Here is an 18,205-nt window from a genome sequence, read left to right as displayed (position 1 = left end):
CTTATCAAACTTGGAACTTTGCTAAGTACTATTGGATTGTTTTTCTTTCAACTACAAAAGAAGATGATTACTGGTTTGATTCAGTACCCTGAAAGTGAGAACATACAGGCAAGATGCTGGAAGATTAACGAAGACGTATTTCTCAAGATCAGGGACTAAAAAATCACCCTTTGTGCTTTGTGGGAGGGTGTCTTTGCCACCAGCCTGTCAGACAGACTGGGCTGGAAGCAGTGCCTTCCCTTTGGTGATGGTGTGACACTGCTCTTTTACACGATGATTGTAGGATTCTGTGGTGCAGAAGACAGCTCTGTGAGCAGAGGAGGAAAATCCAGGAGCCTCGTTTCCAGTCTCTGAGTCTCTGATCCAACGTCTTTCATGTCTAAAATATCTGACTCTAAAAACTGGGTTAAAATTTTTGAAATTTTGAAAAAGGAAAAAAAATAAAAGAAAAAAGTTCATGTCTTACATTCAAGATCGTTTTGAACTTTATTTCACTGCCACAATAGTGAGAAAAAGTACTGGAGTATTAATCTTCCAGATTAATGCAAACAAACAAACAATAAAAATTAAAAAAACCCCTCTCTTGTTGATCAAGTTTTCTATGGATTTTATTACATCAGAATTCCTAAAACTAGCAATACTTTTCTGCATTACATGAATACGGAAAGATTAGAGCTCTATTACTGATCTTTTACAAATGGTATGTGAAGATACTAAAGCTTGTCCCTGCCATCAATACTGATGTTTTTGACACTGATTTGTGAATTGCCCTTCTTCATATGGAAATTCCCTAGTATTTTTATCAATCTCCATGGTGAATTGCTCCTTTTCACTGACACATCAAACATAAAATATTCAGATTATAAAGTACCTTGGTGGTTATTACTTCTTATTTGCTATCACAGTATCAATCACCAACCTGGCAGCAAGTACTGCTGACTTTCTTGGTCCACTTACTAAATCCACCAGTTAACACAAACTGGGCTTTTTCCGATTTTGTCACTCTGGCTGAAAGGAGCTTGCTGTAAAAATACTGAAAGCCACTTGAATGGTCTGCTTCAAATCCTTCAGTATCATGCGCACAAAAACTCGTGGTCACGCTGGTAGACTTGTACTATTATTCTAGTTACTAGTATCCTTGATATCCATTGCTTTGACTTTAGTTCATCTTCTCGTGCCTCCTATCTTTGGAAAATATGGAAAGTCAAACAAAGGATGGTGTTAGCCAGTGGTGGTGATGTTTTTAACATGAGTAGTTCCACATAGAAAATGTACTTCTGCCATTCTATGAGAATATTTCTTTTTTGTGTGTTTTTTTTTTTAGGTTAAACACAAGAACCTTGGTGTAAGCCAGTGATACATTTTAGATAGAATATTGCACCATTGTTTCTGAATTAGGTTGGCTTTATTTTTTCTGGAACGAAACCAATGCAAAATCAAACTTTCCAGCCCCTGGGCTAGGCTACCTGGAGGAACTGATATTTTTAGGAAGTCTGTTGTACTGTTCATTATTACTTCATTTCATTTCATTGAAATAACAAGTAGACATTGTTTAATGTAATAACTGACTCTAAAAGTTATATTATAAAATTATTTATTTTCTTTTTTTTTCCATATAGCATGATAAAGATCCTAGTTATACACCAGTTTCTCATCAGCTATACATCAGTTATATATCAGACTCTCTTTGGTTTCTTTAATTTATGTAGTTTGATAATCAAAGCATGTGAAAATTCCAGCTAAATTAGAATTGCACTAATCACACTTCATATATGTGACACTCCTTTGAAATATCATTGTCAAGACCATCTTAAAATAATGAAAATGACAGAAGGGAAACAGCTGTGATTAGAAAAATAACACAAATATTTTGTCAATTATTCTTGTTTTCAGAAAGTAATATGCTCTATAAATTGTCTAAACTAATGTGGAACAGTCCTCAAAACCTCCAAGTTTATTGTTTTGGTTTTATTTACTTTCTGCAAATCTGCCCAGGTAAGTCATTCTTGCTGCCTTTGTTTCTGCTGCAGGAAGGTTAAGAGAGTAACTCCAGTTCCTTAAAATACATGGCTATTTACTTTCTTTGAGCAATGGAAATTTTAAATACAAATTTTTAACTTCTACAGAAGTTAAGAGAATGACAAAAAATAAAAGTCAATGAGAAACCTAAAGTCAAATGTTATCTTGGCATTCAATAGAAAAATGTGAATTCTATAATTAGAAGTTACATGGAATAACAGGTAAGCGATCAAAACATTCTTCAGCAAGAACATCAGTTTCTCTGCAATAGGTTCAGATTCTTTGTTGAATTAGAACAATTTTATGCCAAACAACAGGGAGTTCTTTATTTAAAAACATGAATTGCATAAATAAACTGTATAAATTTCTACAGCAATCATATCAAAGGAAATGGATGCAAAAGTGTTCCTATTGGCATTTACATTTGAAAATAATTGTACGTAGAAATATTGTGGGTTATAAAACAAATGAATAAAACTATAAAATACTTTTAGGTTATCATTGCTTAGCATTGCTTTCTCTGGTTGTGACTACAACAAAAAGATGTTACTCTGAGTAAATATACATGTTTTTATAGATACATAAGCCCATGTGCTGTGGATTTTTGCAAAAATAGAGTAAGTTTAGTGTTGTGTCTATAGACAAACAGCACGCTTATGATACACGGATTTGCCTGGAAGATGTGATAAACTGTTGCAGTACTGCTGTGCTAGCAGTGCTCAGGGAATGGTGTCTGATTTTGTGTCCTGGGGAATGTGGTGACCATCCAGGTGCTCAGCACTACAGGAATTACCTTCTGCTGAATGGGTAAATATTTCTATTAGTGCAACACATGATACTGTTCAAACTCCTAAGAAATACCCATATAATTATGTTTTCACTAATCCTATTAATCTCTTAGAAACAGTTCAATAGGTTTTAAAGTGACTCCAGCTGTGGGCATCATTCCTCTTCTCCTTCCTTTCTTCCTTCCCTGCCCAATCTTGCTAAGACACCAAAGTGTTCCTTGAGAGCTTTATCTCAAAGCAAGGGCTGCAGAACCTACTTCTCATACACTCTCTTATGCAAGACTATCAAGATGTGCAAGCCTTTACCTTCTCCACTCACTTAAGACTGCTAATCTCAAATGCTCAAAAGCACTGTCCTAAGGAATATTATCCCTCAGGGAGAGGGGAAGGCATGTGTGTTTTTCTTTTAGAATCATGTCTTTCCAGAATCGGGGTAAGGAACTGTATGCAGATGCCAGAGAGGATGGGGAGAAGACACAGATTTGGCAAAAGCAGTTGGTACAGAAGTAGAACAAGCTGGAAGTCGTGGATTCTGCAGTAGACTTGAAACAGACCTATGTTACTAGAGCACCTACTACAGTAGCAGGATGCTCTGCCCAAGAGGAGGCAAAACATCTGGAGCTGTTTAAAAACAGGTATTTTAAAAAGTTATCACTGGTGGAAGGAGAATGGGAGCCACTGTGGTTTTGGTGCTGGAGAATGCTGAGACTCATCAAAGCCAAAGTTGAACACTGAGGAAATGCAATGTTTCCTGACAGAAACTGGCACTGGTGGTGATGTGACAAAGTTCCTGGTAAAGGAATCAGTAAGTGATAGTACTGATAACTTATCTAAAGTTGCTGAGCTGACACTGGTGGTGACAGTGAGGTGACACTGCTGGCCTGTAGACACATGACTGACAGTCCAGTCCCAGTTTTTAATGGCAGGATCTTTTAACACACCCCTTCTCAGAGTGTGTGTGGAATTTCTTCCCTTGTGTGGGGACAGTACTAAAGGTTTCCCCTTGAACAGTCTGAACAAAATTTGCCCACAATTCAGTATGGGTGAGTAAAATCATCATCTACTTAATAATTATCTCACTACCTTTAACATCATTGCTTCAACATTGCTTCCATTAAGAGGGCATTGTACTAGTAGTTGTAGTCATCTGTGTAATAAATAATTTTGATTAAGGCTTTTAGCCTAGTCATCACCATCATCCATTTAGATTATTTTAGTCATATAAATACATTTGGTTTGCAATCCTTAATCCTGTGGGACAAAATCATATAAAGGATCACTTACACATATTATAATTATTTAGCCATAAGCCTTTGACCAAGTCTGGGGCTAAGACTGGATCCAGCTGCACCTAGGTTTCTTTCTGAGGAGGAGTTTAGAAAGCAAGGGAGTCCTTTTTGCATCTCGTGACATACACTTTGTCTGAAACTTCTATTCTGCCCATGGCAACTTCCATCACTACAGTATTCCTTTACTGCCCATCACTGAGTTTCTTGAGAAGTTGGTAAATGAAAGAAAAGGTCTTTTTTACAGGAGATACTGATATTTTGAATCACAATGAAAACTACCTACCAAAGCCTTGTTTGAGAAAAACAGAAAAGGGCCTTTAATTTTTGTAGGTGCATTTTTAATGCCCTGTAAATGTTTATCTCATCTTCTTGAAACATATCACAGCATGTCAGAAGATACACTGTGAAATTCTGTATCTCAAATTAAAACATTCATTGAATACTAATAAAATACATGATTTTCTGAATCTACCCACTTCTATTGTAATAGTGTGACTCAAAGGAAGAAGGTTAAGTATCTGGTGAACTAATTTAAGGAGCATCTGATTTTGACAAGTTGTGTTATCTTGTCAGTGCTCTACTCAGCAGCAATGTGAGGAGCTGGGACTGCAAATGCAAATTCGTACGTTTTATTTATGCTTTTCCATCATAGCAGAGTAAACACATTACTTGTGTTCTTCTTCCTTTTTGCTGTCTGAATTTTGCATCATTTAGTGCATCTGATGATAGTTTCAGTGGCATGTCCACACTCTATCCTACCCTGGAAACCCGGAAAGGTGGTAGGGAAGAAAATACAGGATTAAATCTCCTCGGACTGAGGACAAAACACATAGGTTCAATATTAGATGCCACTCAATGATAAGCTTTAGATCTAATGGTCGTGCTCAGTGATCAGGGATTCATTCCATGTTTTTTTTATTTGCTCGACTACCACCATGGACTATGTTTTAGTTTCTTGAAAACAAAATGATCATGATTCAAAAAACCCTAAAAACAACAACCCCACAAAAAAATGCACCAAAACCCCAACAAACCAATCAACAAACAGACAATTACGCCCCCCCCCCCCCAAAAAAAAAAAACAAACCACAAATACCCTCCATGCAGGGCCTAGTTCCAAAAAAGAGTTTAAAACTCATCATTATAAATTGATCAAATTACTGTATGTCTGGAATTTTAGATACGTAGCTAAGGTCCTCAGATTACTCAAGAAAGCAAGTCTTGGTAGAAGGACAATCTAGATGACATGTAGCTCTACCTGCAGAGAAATATGATGAGAATGTGTCTATGAATTCCTTCACCAATGTGTAACAAGACAAGGAAAGGAGACAAACATTGAGAACCAGCAACCAGCTCATACAAATAATGTTATGTTGAACTAACTTTCTCCTATTAAAGCACCCACTTCTGTCAAATAAAAACTTAGAAAATGCTAGTATCTTACTGTTTCAGCACTCTTCTTGTACGTGCTGGGGAATGTTAGCTGATGAAAACTGTGTCATTGAACTGAAAAAATTATTCCTCTGGGAAGCAATTTAATTACAGAAAAATGTTTTTCATTTTCACAGAAAAATTGACTATATCTTGTCTGTTTATTTATTTTGCTTCTGATGTCTGTCCATTACCATTACTGGAAGGAAAATGCAAATGCATTTCATTCCTGGCAAGGGTATTTCACCTTCCCCTTGTGTTTTTTAATCAAACAGCAAAGTTATCTTGTCATTAAATTATTGAAAAATTATGCTGTTTATTGACCTTTGGATTTTAAACATATTTTTAAATATTTCCACTCTAAATTCTTGAAAAATAATTAATATTAACTGTTTATTTGATATCATAATTCACATTTTTGCCTTCTAAAGCAGGCAATAATAGATAAAATTCCACTGAGGGTACAGGGCAATAAAAGAGCATCCAAAAAAATCTGCTCAAGAATACTCAAGCATATAATTTACTATTTAAATTATTTAATGTAGTTCAAACTGAATTTGTGAGAGAAAAAACCTTTTACTTTTTAATAGCATTTCAACAGTGAAACTCCTTTTAGGCAACAAATTACTGATGTAATTCCAAAAGACCAGCATAATTGAAAGTAAATGTTATTCCTCTATTCTAGTTTATAAACTGTTCATAATAATTCACACAAAAAAGGATGAATAATGGTTAGCAGAATTCTTATTTGACAGAATGAGAGCATTTCTTTCAAAGTTATATATTTTCCTTAAGATGGAAATTGGAATTACTGAACAATTAATTTTGTATGTAAATGAATTGAAGAAAACATACAATTAATATCTATGCTATTCTTTTCTTTTTTTAATCACTGGAGCTAGACTTGCAGAAATAAAAAATGTTCAAAGAAAACATGCATGAAGAAACCAAGCACCTCCTCCTAAAGTAAGTATTTGCAAAATGTGTTTGTTCATAAAGAATATATATTTGTATTTTTCTAGCAAGCCATCTAGTAACAAACAATGCCATCATCATATTCATCCCATGCTTTTTTCATCATCTACAAATCTTGACACTTTTGTTGAAGGTTTTGCACCTTTTCTATTTCTTCCATTTGTAGCTATTTGTTTTTTTGTGCTAAAACATATTCACATGCAAATGTAAATTTCCCTCTCCTTAATCAATACGTAGGAAACTCTGCTTTGTAATAAATTCAGCTTTTTCATTCTTGTCTTTTAGAGCACATACTTGTCTTTTTATGTGCCTCATATCTGGGAATATTTATTTTCAACAACTTTTTTATTGCTGGACCTCAGTGACTTCCCATGCTTCTCTCAATGGACGGAATGGAAGCTGGTTACAGCCCTTAGTTTCAGAGAAGCTTAACATAACCCATAGTGGCATTGCTCCTGTGGGAAGCCTTAGGCCAACATATTTTAGACCTGCAATACAGCAAGGTGACTGCAGCAAAGATTTCAGAGGCACCACGTAAATAAGGAAAAAGACAACAGTGCTGTCATATAACAGTCGAGGCAATACTAAATGGTTATGGAAATAGTTCACTCTCTGCATAGCTGAGGGGTGCAACTACCATGCAAGAGTTTTAACTTCTCAGCTGCAAAATTGGTCTTATATGAACTCCAGATCCACTTTTCATTATGCAATTGGTAAGTTCAGTTCAAGCAGCCTCACCAGAAACAAGGTTTTATTAATTTGCAAGGGTCTGTATAGTGTTTGTGACCCCAGAGGAATAAGGAACATTAACGTAAGACCCTATTATACAGTGAGGAGACTTTCAACTTCTCCAAAAGACTGTCTACTACAAAAGCACAAAAATATCCAGGTAAGTAAGCCTTGTCCTAGTTTTCTACCTAGATACTTTTCAAAGGAAAGGCACAGTCTGACAAAAAAATGTATCAATAGTTATAAGCAAATCATAAGTCCTTAGATTTTCAAAAACTCATTGTAATGGTTCAAAAGCTAAACCAGTGAGAGACTCCAAGTCAGATATACAATTTAATAGGAAATAAAAGAAAAATAAAATACATGCAATAGTACAAAAGCAAAACCACTGACAGAGTCAGAATACAACCTGAAACCCTGCTAGTTAGGGTAGGGGTAGCAGTCCAGATGAAGTGGTATTGTTGAAGTAGTGATCCTGTAGAAAGTTTAGGTAAGCTCTTGTCCCCTGGAAACCAGTGGGTAAGGGTTGCCTTGGTGTTCCAAATCTCAGTTTTTATCTAGGTAGAAAATGTTTGGCTCCTTCCCCTGGGTCAATGGAATGATGTAATTTTATCAGTCATGCAGTGGAAGTCAATGGCCCATTAACAGAAGATATCTTCCTGGAGGAAGGATGGGTCATGGAAAGGATAAAGAACACTGCCCTCCTGGTTTTAACAGATGGTGATAGAATACATAATTTTGGGCACATCTTTACAATGTGGACATCTAGGACACTCTTAAATGTGTTATTACACTTGAAATGCATTTAACATTGTCCTGGTTTGAGATAGATTTGGAAGTCAACCCAGGACATTCAAAAAGGTTCTCAAATTATTTTCCATAATGGCTTTCTCTAATAAAACTGGCTCTGTTACTCAGAATACTGAGAACAAGAAGGACAAGCCACATGATGTTCCCAGCCTGACATAATTCAATGCACCTCAGCAATGTTGCTTCTCATAACTCCTGTGGAAGATTTTGGTTCAACAAAGTGGTTACATATGTGCTGAAAGCCCTCACTGAGCAAAGAAATCCTTTTACTTAACTGTAGGCAAAATTAGACTGCATTGCAGTGTTTTGTTTTTTTGTTTTTGCTTTTTTTTTTAAGTTAAATATGTGCCCTAAGACCTTTACTGGATGAGAGCCTAATTGAATAAAATAGCATATTTGAGTCTATCCCCTATAATCTTCTCCATAATGTTCACAATCTTTCTTCTCTAAACTATTTTTCCTGATACTGTTTACCTTGTCTTAGCACTAAATGCAACACGATCCCCTGAAATTTCTACATGGCACTGGGCTTCATAAAACAGAGCAAAGGGTGGGGATCCTCTGACATTATGAGACTGCCTTTGTAGGTCATACTAAACAAGAAATATGAGTTAAGTTTGCAGTGAAATTAATTAACAAGCAGGAAAATTAAGTATTGCTTTTACAAAAATAGGAACTCTGGTGTAAGGCCATTAATTCAGAAAATAAGAAGCACATTCTCAAGAAAGTTCATGAAGATTTTAATAGAAAGAAAGAGAGGAATGTAGTGTTCTATATTAAATTGAAAATAAAACATCAGAATGAAATTAGCAATTCTGACCCAAAAAACTGCTACCGAAAGTGGAAGGAGTAGTGAAGTCAGCAGTATGCCTGGCTGATGGGAGTCCTGGGTGCAAGTTCCTGATCATTGTGATGATTTCTGGAAGATGTGTTTGGAGTGGAATTGCCTTTTCTGAAACTGGATCATTTAATAGTCTTCCACTTACTCTGAGAGCTATTATACAGTCGTTTTCATAAAACAGTAGAGCTCTAACACCTAACAAGTTATTTTTTCTTTCCTCACTACTCTCCCTGGAAAGCTGTAACAGCACACTGGTGCACCTTGTTTAATTTCTGGACTAAATTTAACCATGACCAGGGTATAATTATTTATTCACATACTAGTGTTCCCCTTTATTTAAAGGCTGGTAGAGTGCTTTGCCTCATTAGTGTTTACACTTTTACCTTCAAGCAAAGCTGATTTGTCTGACTGAATCCCATATCACCATTTCTCTTCAAGCCAAGCAGAACTTGCACTTTCACTGCATCTGCATTAGTCCTCAGCTGCCCAGCAAGTACAGATGTATGACATAGTCAACTTTTCTGCCTGAAGTCTGCACTATTGTCATGACAGGTTGCTTATGTGCTTTTCTGTTGGTTTTTTTTGTTGGATGGTTTGCTTTTGTTGTTTTTTCCTGATTTGTTTGTTCGCTTGCTTTTGTGTTGTTTTGGCTTTGGTTTTTCTGGTGCAATTTCAGGCCTTCACCTTCATGTGGACATTTAGAGATTTTTGTATCTCTGGACATACCATGTATTGCATTTCAGGTTGCCTGTCTGTACTGGCAGCAAGACACATCTTGAAGGAAACCAAAAGGCATCTTTCAAACAGCCAACTTTTAAAGGCAGGGTAATTAGGAGAGATATATCTGAGCAACTCTTCTTTGCATCTTCATGCAAACTTTTTCTCAAACGTGCAGACAGCAGTAAACTTCCATAGAAGTAGTCTACAGGACTCATTCAAGCGGGTTTTATGAAGACAAATGTAATTCCAAAGTAAATAAGAGCAATGAAGTTGTGCATGGAACTTAATTATAGAGGATTGTGATGTGTGGCAATGTGGATAGACAAAGAATGAACCCTCCCTCAGGTAGGAATTTGTATCTGGAATATCTGACAAAAATTTCATCACTTTTTTTATCTAGCTATGTCAAAACTGCTTTCCTGATTTTACTTTTTATCATCCTCTGTTAGCTTCATGCCCTCCTTTGCCTTGCCTTTCTGATTTTTTTTCCCCAGTCCCACCAACTTTGTAGTAAAAGTGCAAACACCAGTTTGGCAGAGTTAATACAGAAAAATATGCCACCCTCTCAGATCTGCAGTCTTGATGCCTTTAACTTTAGACTCTTCCAAGGAAAAATGCTTTTCTAAGAGTTAGGGAATTGTGAGTGTTTACTCAATGTTGATACTTATAATGTTTGCATAAGCAAGTTTTTGGATGTTGTGTTATAGACTTTAGGAGTTTCTGTAAACTATGGTCTGTAAGCTATAAGAGTTGTGGTTTGTACTGTAATTGTTTAATTTTTTTTTTTCAGTTAATTGAGACTGTTGCTTTCTTGATGAGTGCTCTGGGAAACTTGGATACTGCAGATTATTTGGCATTGACTTTAGTATCCTGACATTGAATGATCCACCCTGACATAATATTAGCGTGCACTGCATCACCTTGGGATGTGAGCTATGAGACATGTTTTATTTCTTAAGTTACTGCTGCATGCTCTTAACCAGTTCTCCCATTCCATGTGAGCAGTGACAGTGCTTTCTTCAAGCCTTTTTTGACCTTTTTTTTTTAGTTCATGGATTGTTCAAAGACTCAAAGACTATTAATGATTCCACTAAAGCTCTGGTCTCTCTTTGAGGGATTATCACCTTTTTGTTAAACACTGAAAAGGGATTGATATTCAGTGTGTGTTAATGCAATTTTTCAGTAACTTTTTCTCTACATTAGCTCTGTTCAATAGCTTTTATTCATGGTCTAAAAACATTAATAATATTAAGTTCAGTGCTGTAGTTAAATTGGCTAATGCAATAACTTTGCCTCACTCTTCACCAACCAGACACACCATCCAAACCAAGGAAGACAAAGGCAGGGACTGGGAGAATGCAGAACCACCTGACTGTAGGAGAAGATCAAGTTGAAGACCAACTAAGGAATATAAAGATGCACAGGTCCATGGGATTGGGTAAGATGCAGCCACAGATCCTGAGAAAACTGGTGAAGTGGCTAAGCCTCTTTCATCCTATTTGAGAAGCTGTGGCAGGCCAGTGAAGTTCCCACTGACTGGAAGAGGGGACACATAACCTCCATTTTTAAAAAGGGAAATAAGGAAGACACAGGGAATTCCAGGCCAGACAGTGGCATCTCTGCTCCCACCAAGATCATGGAGCAAGTTTCCCCCTGGAAACTATGCTAAGGTACATGGAAAACAAGGAGGTGATTGATGACAGCCCTTCACTAAGGGTAAATTTTCCCTGACAAATCAGTTTGCCTTCTATGACAGGGTAACAGTGCTGGTGGATAAGAGAACAGCTCATGTAATCTGCCTGGACTTGCACAAAGTATTTGACATTGCTTCACTTAACATCCTTCTCTCTAAACTGAAGAGACTGAATTTGATGGATGGACCACTTGTTGGATAAGGAATCGGATGGATGGTCCCACTCCAACAGCTGCAGTTAACAGCTTAGTGATTTTTTTCAAAGAACTTCTCAAACAGAGTTGAGTGGCAAAATACAGGAATAATTGGCTGAAAGCCTCTGGAATTCCATCTTGAGGGACTCTAACAGCCTCTAAAATAAATGCAGTATACATTTTAATCCCTGTACTATTCTCAGACCTTGTTCCCACTCACAGCAAAATCAAGGAAAAGCCCATAAATTCAGCTGAATGTAGACAGACCTGTAAGTTTTTACAAAGAACAAGATCCAGTATGTTAATGATCCGTGGATCTGTGGTTCAATTTTGACATTACTGTTCAAGAAAATCTTGCAAACAGTTGGAAAAACAAATATAACTGACATTTCTCTCAAATTGTCATGGAATGCACTCCAGCTGTATTTATTATACACATTTTCCCCATGTGCTATGTGCTTGCATTCTTTCATGATGAATGATGTCGTGTGTTGGGAGTCTTCATGCTATCTTTCTTTGAATCAGGAATGTGTAGGAGGTTATTTGAGAACAAAATACTGTAGGACCTCCCCTCATATTTTTGAATTTGTAGCATGGAGCTGAGCAGTGGCTGAATGGCTTGGTTTAGGAGAGTTCACCGGAAGCAGAACACAGCCTGAAAATGCTACCAGAGGACTCATGCCTTGCTGCCCATTTTGCCACATCTACAAGAACTGAGGATCAGAACTCCATCTATTGTTTGACTTATCACTGGAAGTCTTTGGACATAAATGTTACCTTTCTGATAAGGTAAATTGTGGGCCTGGGTCATGCCTAGTACTCCTAGACACTATGGCGGCAGTAAATAATGCATTACCATGAATCACTGTAGCTTCATGGAAATTAATAAACTTGGCTGCCACCCAAACCTGGAGAAGAATTTCACCCTAGGGACGCCTACAACTCCATCATGGAGCATACTAGAAAGCAAGCTGATCTTGTGGTATGCAGCAAATGTAAAGATCCAGTTTCAAAAAGAGAAAGAAATCATACAATATGTAATGCCACAAAAGCCATATGCCATCGCACAGGGTATTGCTCACATGGCACAGATCCTCACAGTGACATATACTTTGATTGCTATTTTACCCTTATGTTGTGACTGAATGCTAGAGTTAAAGGAAAAATGATAAAGGTAAACAGCATAGAGATTAAATTCAAAGAGAAAGTTTCCAAGAAATACAAATTCATTTGTGGGAAAAGCTTTCTGTTTCTGGTTTCTCCTGTGATTGCAGTTTTCTCATGAACATGTTGAATTTTGAAATTTGTTCCACGTTTTTTCTTCCAATGAAAACAATAAATGAACTGGCATCCCAAATGTCCTCTTCCTAGATGATCTTCTCTCTTCCTTAGCATGCTGTTACCACTTGGCAAGCTTTGCTTTCTGATTTTCTTTCTGACCTCCTTCTCTTGCCTTCCTGGCAGCACAGTGGTTCAATTGGAGATTGTTTCCTTCTTTGACCCCAGTGAAAAGCAGTGGTTAGAAAACTTTACTAGGAAGTGAATGCAATGTCTTCAACTCTTTGAGAAAGATCCAGCTCTCCCACTACTGGGCAAGAACTGTAATCACTCAGCTGTTATAAAAGCTGCACTTTTCCTGTTCTCTGTAATGAAGTCGGAGCCAACATTTTTTTCTCCTCCCATGATCTCAGTGCTAAGGGTAAATGTTCCAAGAAGGCATAGGGGACAAACTCCCTTAGGGATGGAATCATGTATAATTTAAAGGCCTGTCTGCCTAAATCCAGACTGCAACAGAGCAGAAGATGAGGTGCCAGGATTGCTCCCCAGACTGGAAGGACAGAGTGTTATGCACACAACAATACAAGCCACCACTACAGGAACTTGCAGGACAATCATGCTGACAGATGGAGATACCTGGCACTTTAGGTGATTTGACTCTGGATCACTCTCAGGTGCACAAGCAGAATTCCAGCACAAGAAGACCTATAAGCTACGTCTGCAACAGTGACTACAACATTCAGCAAAGTGTTTGTTGTAAAGTACCCAAATACACATCAGAAGAGTAAATTTGAGTGTAGAAGATGTTGATGGGAAGTAGGCCTGGAAGTTGACTGTGTAGTCAGGGTGACTTTGCTGATGCAGCAGAAGAAACATTATCAGAGAAACTGTATATTCAGTCTCTAGGACAGTGTAGGGGGTTGTCCTTGGCTGGATCCCAGGCATACACCAAAGCCTCTCTATCATTCCTCTCTGCAGCTGGACAGGGGAGAGAAAATAGAATAAAGGGTTCATGGGTAGCTATAAGGACTGGGACAGATCAGTCATGAATACGGTCACAGGCAAATTCGACTGGAATAGGGGTTATTAGATAAATTTAATACTTATATAATCAGAGCAGGATAATGAAAAGTGAAACGGATTTCAAAAACACCTTCCCCTCAACCTTCCCTCTTTCCCAGCTCTACATCCAGCAGTGCAGGGAGATGGGGAAAGGGGGTTATGGTCATTATGTCCCTGCTCAGGGAGAGGAGTCCTTCCCCTGCTCCAGCATGAGGGTCCCTGCCATGGCAGACAGTTCACCATTAATTTCTCCAATGAGAAGCAACCATCCCACCTGAAACAGTTCTCCACAAATTGCTACAATGTGGGTCACTCTTTCAGGGTGTGCAGTCCTTCAAGGACAGGCTGCTCTAGCATGGGTTCCCCAGAGGGTGCAAATCCTACCAGGAAACCTGCTCCAGAATGGGTCCTCTCTCCACAGGTATGCAGGTCCCTGCCAGGACCCTGCTCCACTTTATGGGCCTTCCACGTGTTCAAAACCTCTTCTCAGGATTCCACCTGTTCCATTTTGGGTCTCCTCCATGGGAAGCAGGTGGATCTCTCCATCCCTTTGGCCTTCCATGGGCTGCAGGGGCACAGCTGCCCCACCATGGTCTGCACCAGGGGCTGCAGGGGAATCTCAGCTCTGGTGCCTGGAGACCTCCTCCCCTCCTTCTGCACTGACCTTGGGGTCTGCAGGGCTGTTCCTCTCACATATTCTCACTCTGATCTTCTCTGGCACCAATTACCTCTGCACAATAACTGTTTTTTTCCCCCCTCTCCTTCCATATATTACCACAGAGTCATTAGCTCCACTTCTTATTGGCCCAGCCCTGGCCAGTAGCACATCTGTCTTGTAGCCTCTTGGGACTGGCTCTGCTGGACATGGAGAAAGCTTCCAGCAGTTTCTCACAGAAGACACCCCTGTAGGCCCTCTCAATACCAACACCTGGCCATGCAAACCGAATCCAGAGGGACTGCCTACCCTGGCACTGGTCAGTCAAGTTGGTAGGACAAAGCAAAAAGACCATCATAACCAGACGATGAATGCCCACAAAGCTGAGATGAGCTCAAATGGTTTGAGAGTCATATTATAACTTTTCTAATTATTTGGGTTATACTAGCATCTATGGTCATTTTTGAGTGCTCTTAAATTTTAAGACACATGCTCATATACATCTGGGATGGCTTAAAACTGAAAACTAACTCAGCCTTTTCTGTGGAGGAAGAATGTTGATATATTAGTGTGGCACTGGTCTCTTCTTGTGCTAATTATTCAAAGCCTTGGCTGTTTCCAGGGAGAAGGAAAATAGGGATGTTTTCTGCAAAAACACATTCCTTGCTACCTAGATATGATGTAGGATCCAAAGTGGACGAGCATGAGTCGTGCTCCACATGCCTTATGGCACTTTTTAAGTAGGCAGTGAAGTGCTGGCTCATGAGTCATCAGCTTCAAGTGAGTGGGCAGTAAAATCCTGCATAAGCTGATTTCTCAGGACCATTTCTAATAGGCAAATATAGCATGGGCAAATTATTTTGGTTTTGCGTGTGTCTCCTCACTTTCAGTTTTGGCCAAAGCCCCATGTTATTAGTCCTGACATATCCTACAAGTTTTATTTTGTGCCATTCCAGCTTATGCATGCTTGTCCAGGGAAGATTCATAGCCTGATTCTCTGTAAGCAGTTTCCATTTTCCTTAGCATTACAGCAGAAGCAAGGAAGTGAATGGAAATAGCAAACAAGATATTTAAACTGTGCTATTTCTTCTGCTGTTAGGGCTGCCTTGGCATCAAACTATGGTTCTGTTGAGTCTTAAATTCAAAATATATATTTTCCCTTTCACTAGTTCTCTTTTTAGTGTGATTAGATGATCTGAAATGGATGTAATCCTGCTATTTCAAAACTTCACCTAAAACTTCATACAGCCAGAGAAATCCTGCCACTTGTTGAGACAGAGCTCTTGCTGCAGCAAAAATACCCTCAACTAAGTTTCAAAGGTGCCATGCCCTCCTTGTACTCTTTATTCCCGGGACCACACATGGGTCAGACATTCTCTCCACCTTTGTACAAACTGCAGATAGATGGCTCTTTGACCCCTTCCATTCTTCTCTAGATCCTTAGTGTGCACTCATAAGAAGCCCAAAAATGGCAACTTTCCATATAAGAGAAAGACAGCCAGATCAAACTGGACTGGATGAGACTACTCAGCACTGCTCCTTGGACTTGGCATCTCCCAGAAAATCAGCCTTGCTCTGCTGCCACCTCTTGCAATCTCGAGGAGCAACGTGTGCACCACAATGCCTGGTGGAAGTGTTCCTCTGACTCTCAAGGCTGTCCTGTTTGAAAGCTGCTAGCAAGCATTTATTTAATAAAGGTTTTTCTTAATATAAAAATCAGGACAGGGTGCAACTTTCCCTCAAAGCCCACCCTTACCAGACCCAAACATAGCACAAAGATCACCAGCAAAAGCAGACTGCCGGCAAAGTGCAGCAACCCAGACTTTGGATATGGAATTGCCCACGGCCCCTTTTTCTTGGCTGCTGTTCGACTGCACACCCGCTGTGCCGGCACGCAGGAGGCGGCCTCTTCTAGTGTCCTCCGGGGACACCTGATGGAGCAGGATTCGACTACAAATAAATAACACAGCCTGTTCCTTCCCGGCTTTCGAGGGCCTCACGTACTGCCCGAACAGTAGTTTCTTGGACAGCCTCTTTGTTTCACCCGAACTGCAGAGCAGTTGAATGCACGGCTGCTCCCCCGCTCCCTCCTGCTTTCGGTATCACATTTCAGCCCGGGCGGGGATGGGGGGAGTCGGGCAAGTGGGATCCCCACGGACGGGATTCTCCGCGGGGAAACGCTCTTCCCAAGGTGGGGGATGCGAGGAAGCGGCCGCAGCTCAGCGCTGCGCAGCGAAGCCTGGCAGGGCAGGGCAGGGCAGGGCAGGGCAGGGCAGGGCAGGGCAGGGCACGCTGCCCTCCGGGATGCCCTCCCCCCCCCGCACTCCGCTCTGCCCCGGGTGCTCGGCCGCGGACAAAGGGGCAGCGGCGGCGGGACGGAGCCGGGGGCCGGCCGGCGGCGCGGCGGGGCCGGAGCGCTACGCCCCGGCGGCCGGAAGACAGGGCGGGGGGTGAGGGGTGGGGAGAGGGGAGGGCGGCTCGGCCCGGCTGAAAAGGAGGGCTCGCCCGGCGCCCCCCCACCCTCGGTCCTGCCCCGCGGGCGTCCCGCACCATGGCGCTGTCCTGGAGGAGCTGGCTGGCCAACGAGGGGAGCAAGCACCTCTTCCTGGTAGGGGCGGCCCCGGGGGGGTCCCCTCGGCGGGGCTGACCCGCGGAGGAGGCTCAGCAGGGGCCGGTGGGAGCTGCCCCGCGGGTCGGGGCGGGCGGAGCACCTCGTCCCGGGGATCGCACCTCGTCCCGGGGATCGCGGAGTGCCCGGCGTGCGGGGCAGGGCTCTCGGTGCGGGTGTGCGGGACGTGCCCCGTGCGCGTCCCGGTGTGCGGCTGGCAGGGATGGATGGATGGACGGACGGATGCGCGCGGTGCCATGGTCGGGACAGTGCCCGCCTCCGTGCCCTGCCGGGCTCGCACACGCTGTGCGCGTGCTTGCCCTTTGTTCGGCTCTGTTTGGGAAAATTTGGGGCAGAAGATGCAGATTCCTAGAGGTCAAGTTCTTTCTTCCTTTGTCTCTTTGTTGTTGCTTTTTATTCTACGAGTCTCTTAAATGCAGCATCCAGCTAAATATTTGGGATAGCGTCTTGTATGGGGGTGCCTCGGCAGCTCTCGGTTGTTGTAAGACAGGAAAAGTTTTGTGAAGTTCAATGAAAGTGAAAGTTTCCCACATGGGGGTACTTCCTTTTAATATTTTAAAACATACTCTGTGCATGAAGTTTGCTTTCGCATTTCATTTACATATGTTTATGTAACTACAGACCTATGAGTTTTATGAATGAAATGAACACTGAAAAGTTCGCACGTGTAACTTTCACTCACAGTCTCTTGTTTCTGTTTCATTTCAGTTTTTCTGGCTCTCCCTGAATGTATGGCTCTTCGGGAAAACCTTCCTGCTTTATAATCAAGGACTACAGTATTATTATTTGCATCAGATGTTAGGGGTGAGTGACCCGGACATTACTTTTTGCCCTGGAAATTGGGTGTGCTCAAGGCTGGGATAAGGGGCAGAATGCATTTGCTAACCAAAGATGACACGAACTGCCTGTTAACTTTTCACCAGTCGTTTAGGAGTAGACAGTGGACACTGTTGAGAAGAAAAAGAGCCAGTCAAGTGTGGGACAGCTATTCTTTCCCCTCCTCTCCCCTCCCGGTGTTCCCAGCGGCACACAGGAGCACAGACATTCTCAACAAATGACTGGAGCTCCACTTTTCATCATCAACACATTAAG

At 40.8% G+C, this 18,205-nt stretch overlaps 1 protein-coding gene across 2 annotated transcripts in view; it reads left to right on the top strand.

Annotated features, from left to right (window-relative positions):
- Nucleotides 1-17,035: 17,035 nt before the first annotated feature.
- The window catches only part of NOX4 (NADPH oxidase 4), a 98,033-nt gene continuing 96,863 nt past the window's right edge, over nt 17,036-18,205 (top strand). For both annotated transcript variants that reach the window (XM_062514223.1, XM_062514222.1), the window contains exons 1-2: nt 17,036-17,092; nt 17,822-17,917. In XM_062514223.1, the coding sequence (XP_062370207.1) occupies nt 17,036-17,092; nt 17,822-17,917 (153 nt within the window). The remainder of the gene's footprint in view (nt 17,093-17,821; nt 17,918-18,205) is intronic.

The sequence above is a fragment of the Cinclus cinclus genome, chromosome 2 (genome assembly GCF_963662255.1).
Source record: "Cinclus cinclus chromosome 2, bCinCin1.1, whole genome shotgun sequence".
Taxonomy (NCBI): Eukaryota; Metazoa; Chordata; class Aves; order Passeriformes; family Cinclidae; genus Cinclus; species Cinclus cinclus.
Note: the sequence above shows the minus strand (reverse complement) of the source record. Positions and strands in the feature narration are given on the sequence as shown.